Raw genomic sequence first — 20,147 nt, 5'->3', positions numbered from 1 at the left:
AAGTTTTAGTGCCACCATTGGCAAAAAGGGGTTAAAAGAAATCCAAAATTGCGACATTTCAGTGACAGGTGGCCTCTCGCGTACGCCACCATTTAACCCCTCACAGTCGACTTCTACGACACAAGCGGGAAGAAAGTGGGTTGTCAAATGCTTAACCCGTCACCACACGGGGCACATTTTAAGTACCTACCTATAAGCTTGTTAAATCACATAAAAAGAAGTGCGAAGTTGCGTGCAAAATTTTCAAAATTGTTATTTATTTCAGAAAAGCCCAGTAGAATTCTGATGATTTAATTATGAAGATTCTAGTCGATATCTAACAAAGTTATAATAAATAATTTACGCTTGATTAAGAGTGTTGCTTTCTTTGCTTGTCACCTTCCTTCGATGTCCGAGTATTCATGACAGTCAAGTTCGTGGATTATTTCTTTGGAGTTTTCCACAAGTCATTATTTTTTAATGTGTCACTGAAATCATAAAAAAAACATCATCATTCTCTTATCCTCTTCCCATTATTTGTGGTCGGCGCAGCAGATTTTCCACCTCCATTCCTTTCTATGAGCCGGCATTTCCATACTAACACCTTTCACTCTGATATCATTGTTCACACATTCCATCCATCTTTTCTTAGGCCTTTCACTACCGTTGTCGCCATCCACCTTCATATTTACCACTCGTTTATAACATTGCTTTCATTTCTCCGCATTACAGGCCCATACCATGCTAATTTGCTTCCTCTCACCTTCTTTGTCACTGGCGCTAGTCTCAGGCTTCCCCTTATATACTCATTCCAAATCGTATCTCGTCTTGTCACATCACACATCCATCGCAACATTCTCATTTCATTCACATGCAGACTTCTCTCATCCTTGTTCTTGACGGCCCAGCACTAACTTCCATACAGAAATCATAAAAAAAACCCATACAATTAATAAAATTGAGAAAGTCTTAGTAAAATAGCGTTATAGGAGGTAGGGCATAGCGAATGATATTCCGCTTTGTGTGGTAGGGCACAGCACAGCGGATATCGTCTCGCTCGAATCTAGAGCAGAGCCCAACTGGGGTAGTACCTCCGCCTTACAGAAGACCACAGCCAAATAGCACTAGACCCTACTCATAGTGTTGTGTTCCTGTCGGTGAGTAAGGCTGCCAGAGCTCAACGGGGGTGCGGTGTGCTGGTGACGGGAGGACTTACGGAACTAACTTGTTCCGTTTATTGTCCTTTGAGTCGTCGGCAACCCGAACCCTCCTTAGAACTTGTACACTCCTTTTTGCTGTGTACTTAACACAGCAAAAGGGAATGTACAAGTTTCTAATGGGGTGGCAACGCGCATGTGACACTGTTTGAGTTGCAGGCGTCCATAGGTTACGGTGACCGCTTTACATCAGGCGGGCCGTATACTTTACTAAAAGCGGGTAGATTATATTTATTTGTCTACCCCGAACATTTATATAAATTAATATCGGGTAGTTTTGTGTTGTTTACATCTCCGGTGACACTTTGCTGGGACGTCAGTCTTCCGCGACCACGGCCAGTGCAACCTGGCCGAAACGTTGGGAAAAAAGGTAAAAATAATGTTAATTAATCGCGTTCGACCTGTGTGTGACTTTAAATATGGGCCGTATACTTGTTTGCCACCGACGTAGTATATAAAAAAAAAAAAATGGGTTGGTTCCTTAAATCCCGAATATAGTTAAACACTTTATAGAAAATTGTGTACGAGGTACGTGGCTAAACAATTCGTTACAGGAGTTTGAAGTATTTTGTTTTCAGCTCCATTTAGATTGAAAATATTAAAATTCAAAACAAAATGTTAAATTTTAGATTTTAGTTTTGTTTCATCAACTATTTTAAATTATTGTCTCATCAGTAAGTTAATCAGAACCAGTCAACCAAAAGTATCAATAAATTTATATTGACCGGGATATAGACCGTGATTGCCTTTCTGATTTTTGAAAAGATATAGGTAAGTCTAATGAAAATAACCGTAAATCATTCAAAAATCTTAAAAGTATCAACAAGGTATCAATGATAAAAACACATCTGCACGAACCTGTGTTTGTGGATTAGGTCAATAATTTCTTTGTTGTAGGTTTCTAAACTGGCAAGGTTGCCGCCAAACTCTTTGGGTAGGTCGTCCTTACTGAAATACTCAAACAGAGTGTCTGATTTTGGCGCGTGGAAATGAATCTGAAATATTTCAACACATTCATGTTAACATCTAAGATAAGAGCAGTTTCGTACTACGTCCGATCCGAATCCGTGAAAATAAGATCGTAATCTTTATAATAGGAATTTAATATTTTTTGTACCTATACCTATTCATTTTTTCGAGGGTGGTATCGATCCACGAATATTCTTTTAATAGTTATTTGTTTTACAAGGGCAAAGTAGTTGTTTAACCGCACGTGACAATGTTGATACCCGAGCAAGCGAAAGATTCCAATATTGAACCGCGAGCGTACCGAGCATACGAAACAACACAACATACGAAAGAAAAACAAGGCCTAAGAGGCATCCATGAGCATAGAATCGAACCAGCGTACTCTGCAATCGCGGCAGATGCCTGTATCCTATCGGCCATCCAGGACGTATATGCTTAGGCGGATATTATCGCATCTTCCATAAGAACTTAAGAAGTAATTTAGCATACAAGGACTTTTGGTACCCTAAGTGCGTTTTCACATTATCCGATCCGATATTGGATGTCGGATCGATATCCCATACATTACAGGCGCCATCTTGGATTTTTTCTATTGAAATCCTTCCGACATCCGATATCGGATCGGATAATGTGAAACGGCCAAATAATCTTGATACTTACTACTTCACTCATTTCCTTGCTCATAAATGGTTTTAGTAATGAAAATAATTTGTCCAAGAATGATGGCGCATTTATCATGTGCATCTGCTTTATCCGGATTGGCATCGCTTCCTGAAATGAAATGAAAAAAAGTAGAATTACTTAATTGTCTCACACTGATTTTAAATGCTGTATGCAAGGAAGTCTTATCAAGTGTTTCGGCTACATATAAGTCACGTCAAAAAAAAAACGAGAAAGGTCACGAAATATATGGCAACACGCTTGAGACCTAGTCTTAACTCTTAATACGAGCAAAGAGACATAATACTCCAGAACTTGTTACCGTTTAAATAAGTCTATATTCCCTACCAGCTGCCACAAATAAATACGTCTGGAACCATTAGTCCGTCGTCGAATTATTCAAACACGAGAGACATCCGCATGCCTCGTATGTAAGCGTCAATATGCTGCGCAAAGATTGGACCCATTTAATCTTACATAAGTTAAACTTATACGTGTATAAAATATAAAATTGAATTGACATTACCTCCTGATAGTTGATAGTTTTCTTCTGTATAGATAGATGTATCCTCCAGAAAATCTTCCAGCCTATATCTTTGGCGTCAAAAAGAGTCAAATCTTCCTCTTGCAAACTGGTCTCTTCAAGTAACCACGCATCAAAGGCCAGCAGAAGAAGGCGGTTGAATTCAAGATGGTCAAACTTTTGGAAACCTGGGTCATTGACTTGGAAGATCCAGAGCCGTCTGTTGCCTGATATTGGAATGAATGCTAGGGTTCTGAAATACAAGAAAAAACCTGCTATGTTATAAGGGTCGCTAAATGAAGTAAGGCATTCAGACCCCGACGCAGATACATATTAAGTAGAAGTACTAGCTCATCAATCTCTGGTTTAAACTTTGTAAAATAAATTTGAAAGCAAACATCCTGTGAATTTTCATGAAGAAATTCAACGGTGAACATGTGAAATTCAGAACCTACATTTTAGACAAGCATTAGGTCTTCGCCGTCTATAGGCCAAGCCCTCTCGCTTATAGGACCTGTGCTCATCAGTGGGACGTATTATAAGCTAAATATCATTTAGTTACCAATATTTCATAATTATAACTACTTACATCCACTTAAACGCTTGCTTCACTCGAGATCCTAACGGGTCTCGATCTCCAAAAAGCTCAGCAGCGTCAGCGCGTTGGGTTGAAAATGCTTCCAAGGCTTTCTGAGCTTTTTGTGTGTCGTAGTAACAGCTGTGTAGGAACCTTCTTAGTAGTTTATCATCTGCAACATTTAGGGGATCGGAATTCAAAATATCTTCTTTTGATTTTTTCTGGTTTCTACCTTAATAGGTACTAATTCTAAATTTGGCTGTGGAATGAGTTCCCTGCTGAGGTATCCCCGATGAACTACTAAGTATGGGGTTCTTCAAAAAGGGAGTGCACAAGTTTTAATGGGTCGGCAAACGTGCATGTGTCATTCTTGAGTTGCAGGCGTCCATAGGTTACGGTGACCGCTTTCGATCAGGCGGGCTTTATTACTTCTTTACCACAGACGTGGTATAAAAAAATAGCAATACAATAGCAGTGAATGAGTTAAGTTATCTCAAGCACCGCATGACGAAGACTTTTCTGTTCGATACAAAATTAATCTAAGTAGTATTATGCATCTACGCTGCTATTAGAGCATTTCTTTTGTTTTGCCATTTTTTTAAATTTGATTTTATTAGGGAATTTTAGGTTAATTGTACTCAGAATCACGAGTACTTTCAATCTCACTGGGAGACAAAAAGTGTCCCAGAATTTCCATACAATTTTGTTACTTTCCTCTTTTGTTACCCCACACAACATGTACGGAAAATGGTGATAAAATAAGAAAAAATCGTATGGGACAATTTTTTTAACTACTAGGATTGAAAAACTAGTGATTCTGAGTAGAAATAGCATTAGCATATTTTTTTTTTCAAAAATATCACATTTCATAAAAGTGGCGTAAAAAAAAGAAATGCTCATTAGATGTCGCTACGGGTACCACTTATGCCTTTATGGTATTAAACATCATTTTCATTAGGCACTGATAATTCTATATCCATATATTACGTCACAGTGTAAGGGGGAGGGGGGGGGGTCATACTAAATGTGACAAGCCCTGTTAAAGGGATACAAAAAAGCGTGACATAGGGGGGGGGAGGGGTCCAAAAACCTGAAATTTGGTGTGACGTAATATGTGGATGATCCCTAATTTCTGTACGCACTTATTATAAATTCTGATACTCTACGTTCTGACGCTAGTTGATAAATAGATTGAAAGTTTATCACAGGTCAAACATTGACACGTTTAGGTTTCGCGTTGTAATATCTGTGTGATTGAAACCATACTAAATTTCTGACTTACAAATTTATATTTGCCTAAACTTTTTTTAGCTTTTGTAGTTTTAGATAAAATCTTAAAGACATTGTAATACAGTAAAAACGATGCTGTAAGTATTTTGTGCTAATATAACTGCTTGAAAAATAGTACATTACTACAGAGGCCGGGACAAAAGGGGTTGCCGGCCGAAGACAAATAGACCGGTAGGTTTAAGGCGGGCAACCCCATTTCCCGCCGAGGTATGTATAGTGCTTTTCTAAAACATGGTATGAAATAAATACTGAAAATAAAAACTTTGAATGGCTGTATCTCTTAAACGGTGCGTCGTATCGCAAAAATAATTAAATTTTCGTTCCCCTTTTAAGAACCCCGCACAGAACAATAAAAAACAGAAAATTAAAAAAATTTATAAAAAAGGAAACAACACTTTACAAAACGCACCAAAAATCAAATATTGCCGAGGCCTTGCACCAGTTGCAGTCGGAACGTCTGTAAAGCCCCTTATAGTTTTTTTTAAATGGCCAAATACCTAGATGTTATGTCAAATACTAGTGACTGGAAATTAAAGAAAGAGGACTTTGCCGGCCTAGTCTTGCAATGTTTGTATGAAATTCCATTATCGACCTATTGTCCTAGCCGCACCTGAACCGTCATACTACGCGGCCAATTATAAGGCACATAACATCAATATTTCATACCATGTTTGAGAAAAATATTTTGCTATCCTTATTTGTTTTAATATTTCAAAATCCGTCAAACCTAATGTTCAATAGGCTCCTTATATAAATGTGGAATGTGACTTACCCATATCTTTAGCGACGTTTGGTTGTTTGGCAACCCATTCTTTCAGCTCAATAACTTGTCTTTCCAACTCTGCTTGATGTGGGTTATCCATAATTTGTTAACTGTAAACGAAATTATATTAATAAATAAAAGTCGATAGTTTGAAATATGTGACGTTATCTGGGTAAATGGACCATATTGTCGATGGCACTTACGTTCTGCGGCGTCGTATTTGTACACGAACAACGCCCATAACGCCGTAAGCGCCATCGACTATAAGGTCCCTTTACCCAGATAATGTCACATATTTTGAGCATTTCGTACAACCTAAATACGCTTGAAAGTTAACTCAGCAGGCTTTAATACTTGTATCTTACAAAATATTCCTCTCTCAGGACAGCTAACAGTGGGGGAGCGTTGATACAACTCGATTCCCAAAGGGTTCCCTAAAATTCTGTAGTATCTGTAGAAGTCGGGGCGGCGGTGATCGCTTACCATCAGGCGACCTGTCTGCTCATTTGCCTCCTATCCCATAAAAAAAAAAAAAAAAAAAGTCCATACAAAACAGGTTCCAAGAACCCCTCCGGCTTTACCAACGAAAATTTTCACGCCCCGCCACTATTAGCTACCAATGAACTAAAAATAAGTCTAACCATAAATTTCAATCTTTAATTAAAATTGTCCTTTTTTCTTTACTACAAAATGTTGTTCTTGGTTAAGTTTTGGCAAGTTTTAGTTTACAGTCAAGTACAAAATTAACAGTCAATTTTATGAATGTTAAAAAGACAACACTACAAATACTTACAAAATTTTCAAAACATCTACCAACGAAATAACCTTATTATTAACTTCACAATAATGTCTTAGATTAAGGACTCCCGCACTAACGAGTATCAAATGACACTACTGTTATAGATAATGTGTTCAGTACAGCTAACCGTAAGGTGACATTCGAATCTTCATTCAATATTGATAATCATTGGTCACATAATAATTATCCTGTTTTATATTACTGTTGCTAGGCAGAGTGATGGCAGCTGGACCAAAATGTTAACGGAATTGTGGCCGCTAACAAATGTAAGAAGTGCCTGGCATCCGTTGGCTCGTTGGGTCGACGACATCCGAAAAACTGCGGGTCACAACTGGATGAGATTAGCCCAGGACCGGGAGAAGTGGCGTACTAGAAGAGAGGCCTATGCTCAGCAGTGGGCGATAAAGGGCTTATATGACGATGAAGATGATATTACAGTCTGACCAAAAAGAGTCGAAATCTAAAAAGTGCCACCATCGTATTGTCGTCCCGTTTTCTCATACATATTGATTTGAAAGGGATGATATTACAATATTGCCACTCTTTACTTTCTGCTCTTTTTGGTCAGACTGTACATACATAACATACATAAATACAATCACGCCTGTTTCCCAGAGGGGTAGGCAGAGATCACGGATTTCCATTTACTACGATCCTGACAAATCACTTTCGCTTCACACACTTTCATAACGTTTCTCATACACGCTCGTCGGTTTCGAGTACTTCTGACCTGGCCTTTTTGCAATATTTCCCCGATTTGAACAAGAAAAGTTCGCCTAGGTCTTCCACTTCCAACTGACCCTTCCACTCTTTTTTCATAGACTGTACTTGTATCAATTATAAAGGTACTAAAAAAATAATGCGTGGAGTCCCTCCCCGCGGGAGAAGTGAAACTTCATAATGTGGAAATGAAAATAGGACGGGGTATTTCAAAATTCGAGTTGGCAACACTGAGCGTTGAACGTTTAACTTAACGCTGTCAGTTGGATTGGAAGTCGCATTAAAAATTTCACTTCAAAAATGTTTTTTTTTATAATATGATCGAAATCATATGAAAATCATACAAAAATATATCCAATAAAGTAATTTATATTGAAACACCTGTTTTAAAGTGGTGGTTTCCTTTCGTCTTAATATGATATAGGAACACAGCCACTTCACAAATTAATATGTGAATACAAATATGTAGTCTAGTGCTTTTAAAGTGTATTAATTAAACCCAACGTTAATACAGACGTTAAGTGCCAAATTTGAGAACTCAAAAGTTACAATTTTGCCCTTTATTACCTTTTCTATCGCGTTATAATTAATTTGAAAGCAATATAACTCAAAAATCGTTACCTACATAAATAGTTACACATTTCCATTTTTAACCCCCGACGCAAAAACGAAGGGGTGTTATAAGTTTGACGTGTCTATCTGTCTGTCTGTCTGTGGCATCGTAGCTCCCGAACGGATGAACCGAGTTAGTCGGGAGTGTTCTTAGCCATGTTTCATGAAAATCGGTCTACTATGTCGCGGTAGGGGGTTTTTTTCAAAATTTTAATTTTGTAGTTATTACGCGCGGGTTTTGTCAAAATTACATCAAGATTAAATGCATAAGAAACTTTAGTTCGAATGTCGCTTGTCCTGAGTTATCAAGGCCTATGCTTATCAAGTAATAATTACTCAATGTGCCTATCAGTGGTCTGCAATAATATATATCCGATTAATTATGAATCCGATTAATGAATCCTAATTATCTACTTATCTGTCACTCGTCTTGATTGTTTTGACGATTATGGTTATTTTTATGATTAACTAATTCCAATAAGGCCTAGTTACTTTTCGGGTTGGAAGGTCAGATGGCAATCGCTTTCGTAAAACTAGTGTCGACGCCAAATCTTGGGATTAGTTGTCAAAGTGGACCTCAGACGCAAGGAGGATGATGAGCTATTTTCATTTCTGCAAATTATTAGATATAACCTGGTACAAGTGTTTTTGTAAAACATTGTAATGTGACATTTCACATTAATGATATTTTGATCTTTGTTCGATAATTAGATTTAGATTTGAATCTTGATGCCCTTACCACCAGACAATGATACAGTGCCAAACTCGTGGTAAGAGTACTGACCTAATGTATACCTAATATGACGATGTAGATAAAATAATCTAATTATGATATTTAAGAATGATTTCGAGACTATATACATCTCTTATTAATTATAGTAACTTTGTACTTTAGTTGAATTCATAATTATTATCCATACTAATATTACAAATGGGAAAGTGTGTGCGTCTGTTTCTTTGTCCGTCTTTCACGGCAAAACGGAGCTACGAATTGACTTGATTTTTTTTTAAGTGGAGATAGTTCAAGGGATAGAGATTGACATAGGGTACTTTTTGTCTTTTTCCAAAAGAGTCTCTTTCTTGGCAAAAGCTAGTTTATTATAATGTTGACATGTAAAAGTGCCCCAGTAGCCTACTTCGTAATCAGGCCGTAAAATCCTCAAAAAAAAACTGTGGCCTATTTGTTGAATAAATGTATTTGAGATTGAATGTAGATTACTTAGATTATTTAGTTTGTGTTTCTCAATTCCTACGAAAAGATTACACAAAACTGTAGATACGAACAATAATATAGACCTTATTCTTCGGATATAAAATCGAAAATAAAGTAGTATAAAGATCGATATAAATATGATGTTTTAAAACTTACATTTTCTAGCATTAAACAGGTACGACCACTTCGAAACACATTTGATGATATACACGGCCAATAGTCAACTAGCATTATTAAACAAATGTCATTGAAGGCCACTTACGACTTGATCATACCATCCATTTCATCTCACAACTTATAAAAATCGTATTCCATTTATTTCAACCAATGTAAATTTAATATTTTATCACTCAAATCTATATCTAATATGTTTACAAAGTGAAAATTCATCCGCAACGCAGGCTTCGTCATGTGGCCACAAATCCAAATCAACAACATGCTTCGTCAAACAAACCAATGATGATATCCGCAACAGGCTTCGTCACACATAATATATTTACTTTAAGCTAAATAAAACCGTCCCGAATCGTACCCGGTTCAAATGTCCCCATCACACCGGCAGCGTTACCACGCTGAATAGCCAATGAGATCTGTTGGACCAGGTACGATCCGGACCGAGGGTCACATCCCTTGTCCCTTAGCCGCCGGCCCAAATCCCTTATGAACTCCTTCGCCTCCAGAGCCCAAGGTCCCGCAGTTTCGACTGCGACTGGCACAAAGTCGTACATTGGTTCCAGGGCAGAGTATTTGGCATGCTTCATTTTGGCCGCATACTCCGCGGCTGACCCTGCAGACCTAACCGTAAGGTTCAAGTGGGACGGCGCAAACGTGCTGACGCACGTCGCGTCCCATAAGAGACACCGACCCTTCTGCCATGGAACCAATGTCAGACCGTCAGGCCTCTTTCCATCCGTGCGGCACAACCCTGGAGGTTCCAAAACGCAAGGAACGTTGGCCGACACCAAAGCCCGGCGGATTGCATCATTGATAGCATGATGCCTCGAGAAACGTCCCGCGCACTTCAAGCAGCTGAGACCATGGTGACCGTCTTCCTCAACCATGACCCCGCAAACGCACCGATGCGCCTCGCACACCTTACACCCCAATCGCAAGGCCACCGCGATCCTTAAGGAGTCATTGTCCAAAAGCGTGCCCAGTGACGGGGAAGGTAATGCGTGCAGCCACGCCCCTGACTCAACCCTAGAAGCGGCTTTAAGGCGGGCCAAGTTGGATCCCACCGCTCCCTCTAGCATGTTTGCAACAGTCTTCTTGCACAACATGTCGTCCCAGCCCCTCTGCACAATGGGATTTTCGGGCTGATCCCCGCCACCGTAGAAAGTAGTCCACTTGGCTAACGCCTCCGAAGCAAACGGTACCTGGGTAATGTCACCATTGTTAGATAAGATCCGAGCAACAAGACCCAATGTCCCGTGAGCCGAAGCAAGAAATGCCACCACTCCCAACTCTCTACAGCGCCGTATTCCCAACCCACCGTGACGGACTGGAAGGGCTGCTTGACACCACTGCGTTTCATCCAAATGTACATTCAAGATGGATTCAAGCACCCCTTGATTGTCTCGTCTAACGCTGCGACTTCAGATTGAAACAACCAGGTTGGAGCTGTTCTTAGAATGTACATTATACGCGGTGCAGCAAAACAGTTCCGCAGCAGAATAAGCGCAACATGCGCAGACAAGTTTCCCAGGTGTTCCTTGGCCCGAACCAACGCTAACCTTTTATCTTCAAGTGCAGCACCGACACCCTCAGGAAAAATTGGCGCTCCTAAAAGGCACAAAGAAGATTTCTGAAGGTACCGCAAGCCGGGCAACACCTCTTCAAAATCTGTCCGTACACCAACAGACGAGTCGCAGCAAAAAAGCTCGCACTTAGCAGGGTTCACCTCCAGACCTATCTCCCTCAACGCTGGCACGAGTTTATGAAGGTCATTCAACACTGTCTCTGGACTACCCCCAATAGTCCCATCGTCCAAGTACCAAACATTTAGGGGTGAATCCAGAGAAGAAACAACTTTCTGAATTGCCAAGCAAAATATAAGAGGTCCTAACGGATCACCCTGCTGAGCACCAACCTGCGACGAAATGGTGGTCCCATTAAAAAGTAAGTTGCTCGGTGTCGAATAGCATTGGTGCAGAAATGGAAAGAGGGAGGGCACCTGGTTCGCTACTTCATTGAGAATGACGTCTCTTTCAACGCTGTTGAACGCATTCTTAATATCTACTTTAAGAATAACCGCATCTGACCCTTCATTCGCGAGTGCATATGCCCGAGTGGCATCGTAAATCGTATAAATGTTATTATTTTTGACTTGTAGTTTTTAATAGATGTTACTGTCATACCAAAGGAAATGCAACAAAATGTTTTTACCAGTTAACCGCGGACAAATGAGGGTCAGCCATTTCTATCAAATCTTTGTCACTCGTTTTGTTAAGGAAATGGACACCGCGGTAGTATTGCCGCAATTGTACATACCGGCGTATCGAGGAGAATAACATAATTTTCAGTCAGGGAAAATGTAGACTATGAAAGAAGAAGCATGCGGCGATTTTCTCTTAAAATGCATGTAGTTGCTGTACATTGCCCAGTACTTAGTGGACAGGCTATTTAACAAGTAGGTATAAACATGAAATAAAACTATGGAAACGGATTAAATCATATCGTATAATGAATTTACAATTCATTCACAATTATTGATGAATGGGATGAATTGTAAATTCATTATACGCGATTTATTCGGTTTCCCTAGTTTTATTTCATGAGTAATTATCGCGGTAACCGAAGACAATATTAAGTAGGTATAATACAAATAAGAGCATGTAACACCTCGGGAGTTGAATGCATCCATAGCCTACAGAGACTGCTTACCATCAGATGGGCTGTATGCTTGTTTACCACCGGCGTAGTGCAAACATTACTGATGACATACCTAGATATTGATGATTTAGGATGACGATGATCGCCGGGAATAAAATTGTACGTTAATTTAGGTAAGTTGATTCAAATTCTCTGGTTGTTTTGAAATATGTGCTAAACTGTAACGCTGCAAAATAATTAAAAGCATATGAACCGACAGGAACTCCAACCAAATTACCAATCAACAGCATAGATTGCTTACACTAATAAGCAAAAAACTAAGCGGTGTATCCCGTCCTGGATGAATATTCACGAAGACCAACGAAGGAATACTGGCAGTCGGGAAACGGTTACTTGTCGCGGCGCTTGTCAGGAAAGTGTCAGATTAAAAAAAAACTGAATTATTGTTAAAAAAAAAAACAGAATTACGTAATAAACATCTTAAAACTAATTTTGTAGTTACAAAACGACTTGTTAAGATATAATTACAGTCCAAGCACAATTCCCAATTTTGTGTAAGTAAAGAAATTAAATACAATTTCGTCACTAAAATAAGACGATAGTCTATAGTTTTCTTGGTTATCTAAGATGGATATATAATAAATAAATTCTTAATTTTAATTTACCTCAAAAGTTTTGCATAAAACGTATTTTGAAATAGACTTAAAAGTTCGTCTATATACTGTGGGTCTAGTGAAAAAGGGTATAACTCAAATTGACTCGGTGAAAAAGGTCACAAGTCCGAGGTGAGACTTGTGCCCTTTTTCACCGAGTCAATTTGAGTTATACCCTTTTTCACTAGACTCACAGTTATTTATTTATATTTCTGTGAACAACTTGAACACACACACACACACATACACTCACACACATACTCGTATATATATATATATATATACGAGTATATGTGTCCATGGGGTCCCAGCGCGAACAAGTTGTTCACAGAAATCGCGAAGCGTCTGGTTCAGATAACTGGTGACCGAAGAGCTTGCGACTTCCTCGCACAATGTATCAGCAATGCGATACAGCGAGGAAATGTCGCCAGTATCCTTGGTACAATGCCTTATGGGCCTATTTTAGACTAACTTTTAAGCTTAGTCTTGCTTTTAAGTTTAGTGTCAGTTTCTTATACAGTATGTAAACTAACGAAAACCATTTACTGTAACCCGTAAATGTCCAGGTGATACTGAGAAACTTTTACTATGGGATCAACCCCGAAATCACGAAAATATCTTCTGACAGTTTCATAGGTAGTTTTATTTTATAGTAAGTATTTCCTATGGGAGAGTAAATTTTTATTTCGCGTTTTGGGTGTTGGTCCCATAGTAAAAGTTTTTCAGTATCACCTGGACATTTACGGGTTACAGTAAATGGTTTTCGTTAGTTTACATACTGTATAATTATGTAAATATGTTCATGTAAATAAAGAGATATTTAATTAGGTAATTTTTTTAGCATAATAACAACAAACACGATTAAAAAAAATAAGATTTTAAAGTTAAATTGAAAACTAACCATCAAAACTTGATTTATTAATGTGTATTTTGTAGAATCAGTGTAACAGGGTCCCAGGATGTTCAAGATGTTCTTAGAAATAGCCTTTGAGGCGGAACTGGACACAACGGAACACCCAGAACTCGCGGAAATGGCTCGTGAGATCTGCCAAGAGCATCCGGAGACCAGGGCATCAGCTGTCCAGGAGCTTAGGGATATGATTTACGGTAAGTAGTAGGTAAAACTCGGGTTTAATAGGAAACTTCCTAAAAGTACGAAGTTAAATAGTAGTTGCTTCGTAATAATCATAAAGTAAAGGCAGAGTTGTAACTTCATACATCAGTAAATGCGGGTTATTTGTAGTTAAGTGACATCTAGCGACAATCACGCGTCACACGCGTCAAATAGAGTGAATTATCAGTACCACTACTCGTTACTAGGTGGCACCAGTGTCTCGTCTGCCAAAAATTTAATATCAGAACAGTTTACAACTTATATTACAAGCAAAAGGAATTGAAAACAGAATACTGATTAATATATTGTAATATTAGCTAAAAATTGGTGAGCATTAGACCCTTCGTTCGTCACGACATCTATTGGCAAGTAGCAGTACTGATAATTTACGCTAGCTGACGCGTGATTGACACGTGATTGTCGCTAGATGTCACTGCCTATGCAAATAACTCGCATTTACTGATGTGTGTTACAGCTCTTCCCTTACTTACTCCTCTATGGTAATAATTTAAGGAGAAGGCAAAGCAGGGATTATCCTAGGAAGCCAGAGCTTAAGAACGATTGGGCGGTGTAGTTGAATTATCTTCTCAATTTCCTTCATAATTATAATGAACGTCATATTTTTTTGGGGATGGCTGTGTTGCCACGTGTCTTGGGCAGGTTTAGAGAGAGAAAACGATGTTGCTTTGTTCAGATCTATTTTAAAAGTGGAATTACTTATTCTATTTACACAGATTTTTTTTTTAACTATACCTTGTGTAGTTTAGAAGATACAGACGTTTTTGTAAAAAGTTGTGAATGCGCAGCGCGATGCGCGCGTCGCTTAAAAACCCGGACGGTTGACCGGAATATGGTCGCGCGGGCTGGACTGTCAAGTGGTTAAGCGATTAGCATGACTATTGATAATACCGCCACCTATCGGCGGTATTGGGAGTATGTAGTTACATAACTATTTTAATTACCTATATCGACTGGGAACATGCGATCCTTGAGGTAAGCCATCTAGGATTCGGATTAGTATGTAAAAGTAATAATAGATGGCGCTGTCAACAGATGACAATGACAAGTCGTCAGGCTGTAAATAATTGTTTAACATAATGCTAACAGACGCTTCACTACACTTGATGTGACAAGCTTCTGTAGGCTACGTTGGCCGCTTACTGTGTTTTTTGTTATCGATCTGATATAAAACAATATCAGTTTAGTAATCTATTTATGTAGCTGTTTAAATGAATTCATTAAAGCTACTTACATGGATTAACGCGCAACGCGCATTATCATCATAATAATAAATAATTTATTAACCGCCAGAGCGCATAGTGACCGACTTAACACATTGATTATTCGCATTTGAAACTGATTGATTGACGAGCCAACTGCAATCCAGCTTTTTTAATACGATGTTGGCAAACAAGCGTAATTTTACATCAAAATTTATTAAACTAAACTATATTTCAAGAGCTCTGTCAGCTTTTCAGTCAGCCAACTGAATAGTTATGAATATAACCGTAGCGTCCGCGACCGCTGGAGGAAATTCATCTTAAACCGCACAAATTCGTTCAGATTGTGAAAACAACAGTGAACACTCTGCCCTGCCGACGTTTTAGTTCTTGGTTCATTCCGGCATACCAGGGCCCTTGGGTCCGCTATGGTAATTAATTTGTAATAAACACTTGTTTTACGAAAGCGATTGCCATGACAATGCTTGCCATTTTGATCTTCCAAGTTGTTGACATGTTTCCGAGTTGCTTGACATGATTCCAAGGGCCGTTTGGAATCATGTCGAGCAACTCTTCTAAACTACATGTCTTCTGCCAAAGTTCTGCATAAATCAAAATATCGGACCACGTCTGTGTTGACAAGACGTTCAAGTACCTACGTGTTCCGATATTTGTAAGAGCTTTGGCAGCTCCATATCTGATGGCAACTGTAGGTCGTAGCTCGGATTACTCCACCAGATAAACATGGGAGTAATAAATAATGTATTATCCGACAGAGCGTGGCGAGTGCTCGCCGCGTCGGACTGACGATGAGTTCCTGCTCCGGTTCCTGCGACAACACCGTTTCGTCGTACGGCGCGCGCATAGACAGGTCAACTTTATTGCACTCGGACATTCATCCGCCCGATATCTATCCGATCCGTCAGATCGTGACGGTGGGTTGTTCGATACTTCCTTCTAGCTACGAAGGATACGGCGCACGGGTCGCTATACACCGATGGAGATAATAAGGAGGTCAGTAGTCGTCTGAACTACGCTTCTAAACCCAATTTACCCCTAACTCGTCGATACCTAGAGATGTTGCCATTGCTGATGCAGTTTTCCAGTCAACACAGTTTCGTTCTACGTCCCGCGGAAAGGCAGGTCACCTTAATTAAATTTCACTTTAACAGACTGAAGAGAGTTTTGAATGCCAGATTGATTGTGGCGGACAGGAGTAGGGTAAAGTTCGATGCATCTTGAAGAGAGTATGAGAGGCCTTGCTCCTCTTGCGGCTGCGATGCTCAGTAGTAGTAATTTTGTGGACTGGGCCGCTAAATTTATGAGATTTATGATAGGATATTGATTGAGTATTTATGATAAGACATGAAATTCATGTACTTTCTATTGACTATTCACAGTTGGTGCGGTACTGCACATTTCTCGAGCAGTATCCCGAGTTGTACAGAGGTGTGGACCTCTGGGGTCTGGCGCGATTGGGACCAGCGTACGAAGTCTGCATACTTGACCGCCCGGGCGTCGGCCGCATCTCCATACTTAGGTTTGGTGCGTACTGTCATAGTGCCAAAATACTGCTTATTTTCAAAGTCCACAGCGCCGCCTAGTGTCAAGTAGCGTATTTATCAATACCGTTACTTGGCACTAGATGTCACTAGCGTACCGGCAGACAAAATGTCTGTTAAAACAACAAAAAGCGAAATGAGTTGAAAATATAGTTAGATGGACAGGTTTTTATTAACAGTTCTGGTTTCTGACTTTTCTATACAGAATTAAGAAGTGACAGTCAAAGTCAATGTTGCCCTATAATTAGCATGATACGGGGGGGTTGCATATTCCCCAAAATATTAAACCGACCACAACATCCATACTAATCCATATCCATACTTCCATACTATACTATACTTACTATACTATAATATTATAAATGCGAAAGTAACTCTGTCTGTCTGTCTGTTACGCTTTCCCGCTTAAACCACGCAGCCGATTTTGATGAAATTTGGAACAGACAATCTTTAGACCCTGAGACAGAACATAGGCTACTTTTTATTTCGAAAAAAAGGGATGAAGGGGTTGAAAAAGAGGTTGAAAGTTTGTATGGGATTTCTTAATTTTAAAAGATAAAACCATGAAACTTTATATTTTAGCACTTGATAAGAAATCATTAAACATATATTTAAAGTCACATACAGGTCGAACGCGATTAATTAACATCATTTTTACCTTTAAAATAAACATGGTGGGAAATAAACATTAACTAAAAGCGGGTAGATTATATTTATTTGTCTACCCCGAACATTTATATAAATTAATATCGGGTAGTTTTGTGTTGTTTACATCTCCGGTGACATTTTGCTGGGACGTCAGTCTTCCGCGACCACGGCCAGTGCATAATGTATATTAATCATAATGTAATAATAATGCTAATTAATCGCGTTCGACCTGTATGTGACTTTAAATATTATGTGTACAAAGCGCGAGAACTTAAAGTGTTATATCATTAAACATCTTGATAAGGGATAAGGATAGGGATAGGGATAGGGATAGGGATAGGGATAGCGATAGGGATAGCGATAGGGATAGGGATAGCGATAGGGATAGCGATAGGGATAGCGATAGGGATAGCGATAGCGATAGCGATAGCGTTAGCGTTAGCGATAGCGATAGCGACAGCGTTAGCGTTAGCGATAGCGATAGCGATAGCGATAGGGATAGGGATATGGATACGGATACGGATACGGATACGGATACGGATAATATGGGTATCGTTAGAGGGATACGGATAATCGGTCGGCGGTCTCTTACAATCAATGTGCTCTAAGACGATCGTTGTTTGTTTGCTTGAAGATTACGTTTGCGATAAGTATAAGCAAAATGTAAAAAATTGTAAGGGATAATAGAAAAAAGTACTTTTTACCCACCGATCATAGTGTCAAAATACGGGCTATGTGGGATGTTTATAAAGGTTTCCCCAGCGTATACCTACGCTGTGGTCGATGTGTAATATTTCTACAATCATTGCAAGCAAAAGTATTATGTGAGAAACCTAAGGATCCAAATGAAAATCTTAATGAATACTTTTATTACGCGGGCGAAGCCGCGGGTAAAAGCTAGTAATGTTAATAAATGTAAGCGTGTTCAATATTTAGGAGCCTGGGACCCCGACGAACATCCTGGAATCTTCTTAGTGCAGGTCGCCTTCGCCATGACAGAGATCTGGCTACGACTTCCCAAGTTACAGGTGAGTTTGACGGCCTAAAAGTTATTATCCATATCTAGTCATATTTACCAATTATGTGCTATGAAGTTCAATTATCCTTCTGTGCCCTGGCATTTGTTTTGTTTTTGAATTTGGAACATTTTGTTACTCAATAAAAGTTCAAAACAATTGTTTGGAACATGTAAAATTTGCAAGGTGTACTTATCACAGCAAAAAGGAGTGTACAAGTTTCTAATGGGTTGGCAACGCGCATGTGACACTCCTTGAGTTGCAGGCGTCCATAGGTTACGGTGATCGCTTCCCATCAGGCGGGACGTATGCTTGTTTGCCAACGACGTAGTATAAAAAAAGGCGATTGCGGAAGCTACAAGAAAATTTAAAAAAACTTTGAGACTGACACAAATTTCCTTTGACATATTTGTACCCCTGCCATTTGATTCCAGGTGTTAGGCGGAACGCTTATCGTCGACTTGGAGAACATAACCATGAAACACGTCGCCGCTCTCACGCCCACCATCGCTTACCAGATCGTGTGTTTGGTCGGGGTAAAGTGAATCTTCTTGAAACTCCGTTCTTGCGTCATCCCAGCATTTGCCACGGTCCAGGGGAGCCTGGGATCCGCTTTGAATTTTCTTTAAACACTACTTTTGTATTTTTATTTCATTTTTCTGTAGTGTCAAGGACTATTAAAAGATCCAGCACATTTTGCATTTGACATTTAAATCGTTTTTTTTTTCGAACCGAATGACATTAGTACCTACAGTACTTAATCGGCGGTTGCAATGACTACTTACAAATAATATTTTGAATGTATCTGTATTTTTTAATACCTTCTAAGGATCATTATAGCATCTAATAGAATGAATGCAAGGACACTAAACATACAAAAGTTAGTTAAACTGCTTGTTCCTCTTTCTATTACATGTTCATTTATGTTGCCTCTTCGCTCTCATAGGTATTTTGATCATTGATATACACAGGCAGTGCAATGCCACAGTTTCGATTTCTTTCAACCCCTTATTTTGCCAAGAGTGGCACTGAAGCTTTAGTAGTTTCATGTGCTCTGCATACCCCTTTACGGGATACAGGCGTGATTGTATGTATGTATGATATACACAGGCAAGTCATTCTTTTTTCTGAAATTCTTAACTACCTATATTACTTATTTCGATTTCACACTGTAAGACATAAAAATATTTTCTAGTCACATTGATATGCCTTAAGTCCACAATAATATTAAAATCCCCTTCTCATTGCAGTTAGCGCTCCCCTGCGCCCCAAACTCAATCCACATCATCAACTACAACTGGCTCTTCCATACCTTCTTCTTCCTCTTCAAACGGTTCATCCCCAAGAAGGCCTGGAAGAGAATCCATTTCCACAGACACGATCTCCAGAGCCTCCGTGACATCATTGACCCCGAGTGTCTCCCGATTAGGTATGGGGGTACATGCAGGCATCATGCGACTATTGGACATTGGTTTAATAAGATCAGGCAGTACAGAGATGAAGCTTTCGATCGGGAGATGAAGGAGTATGGTTGGTTAATAAAGGAGTGAATTTGTATGGTGATAAAAAGCAGATGATTTAGAAACTCTACTGAAGATTATTAATAATAAATAAATAAGAAAATCAAAAAGGTAATCACGGTCAATATAAGTCTAATGAAAAGAACCATGAATCATTCAAAACTCTTATAATAAATAAGAAATAAATATTGGGGACACCTTACATAATCAACAGCCCCAAACTAAGCAAAGCTTGTACTATGGGTGCTAAGCGACGATAT

General features: G+C 39.2%; 2 protein-coding genes across 2 annotated transcripts; one reads left to right on the top strand and one right to left on the bottom strand.

Moving 5' to 3' along the window:
• Window positions 1-275: 275 nt before the first annotated feature.
• On the bottom strand, window positions 276-6,857 carry LOC125234098 (alpha-tocopherol transfer protein-like). Its single transcript, XM_048140282.1, has 7 exons — window positions 6,772-6,857; window positions 5,988-6,088; window positions 3,938-4,097; window positions 3,352-3,601; window positions 2,826-2,936; window positions 2,055-2,191; window positions 276-467 (listed from the first exon to the last, which is right to left on the bottom strand). Exons 2-7 carry the CDS (start codon window positions 6,076-6,078, stop codon window positions 422-424), a joined length of 795 nt encoding a protein of 264 aa, XP_047996239.1. The 5' UTR covers window positions 6,079-6,088; window positions 6,772-6,857; the 3' UTR covers window positions 276-421.
• A 6,909-nt stretch (window positions 6,858-13,766) lies between these two features.
• LOC125234261 (clavesin-1-like) lies at window positions 13,767-19,917 on the top strand. The gene is made up of 6 exons (XM_048140472.1): window positions 13,767-13,914; window positions 15,918-16,012; window positions 16,542-16,686; window positions 18,288-18,379; window positions 18,802-18,903; window positions 19,618-19,917. Exons 1-6 carry the CDS (start codon window positions 13,767-13,769, stop codon window positions 19,915-19,917), a joined length of 882 nt encoding a protein of 293 aa, XP_047996429.1.
• The last annotated feature ends 230 nt before the right edge of the window (window positions 19,918-20,147 follow it).

This window comes from Leguminivora glycinivorella, chromosome 15 (assembly GCF_023078275.1).
Source record: "Leguminivora glycinivorella isolate SPB_JAAS2020 chromosome 15, LegGlyc_1.1, whole genome shotgun sequence".
Taxonomy (NCBI): Eukaryota; Metazoa; Arthropoda; class Insecta; order Lepidoptera; family Tortricidae; genus Leguminivora; species Leguminivora glycinivorella.
This window is presented reverse-complemented; position numbering and strand designations above follow the sequence as displayed.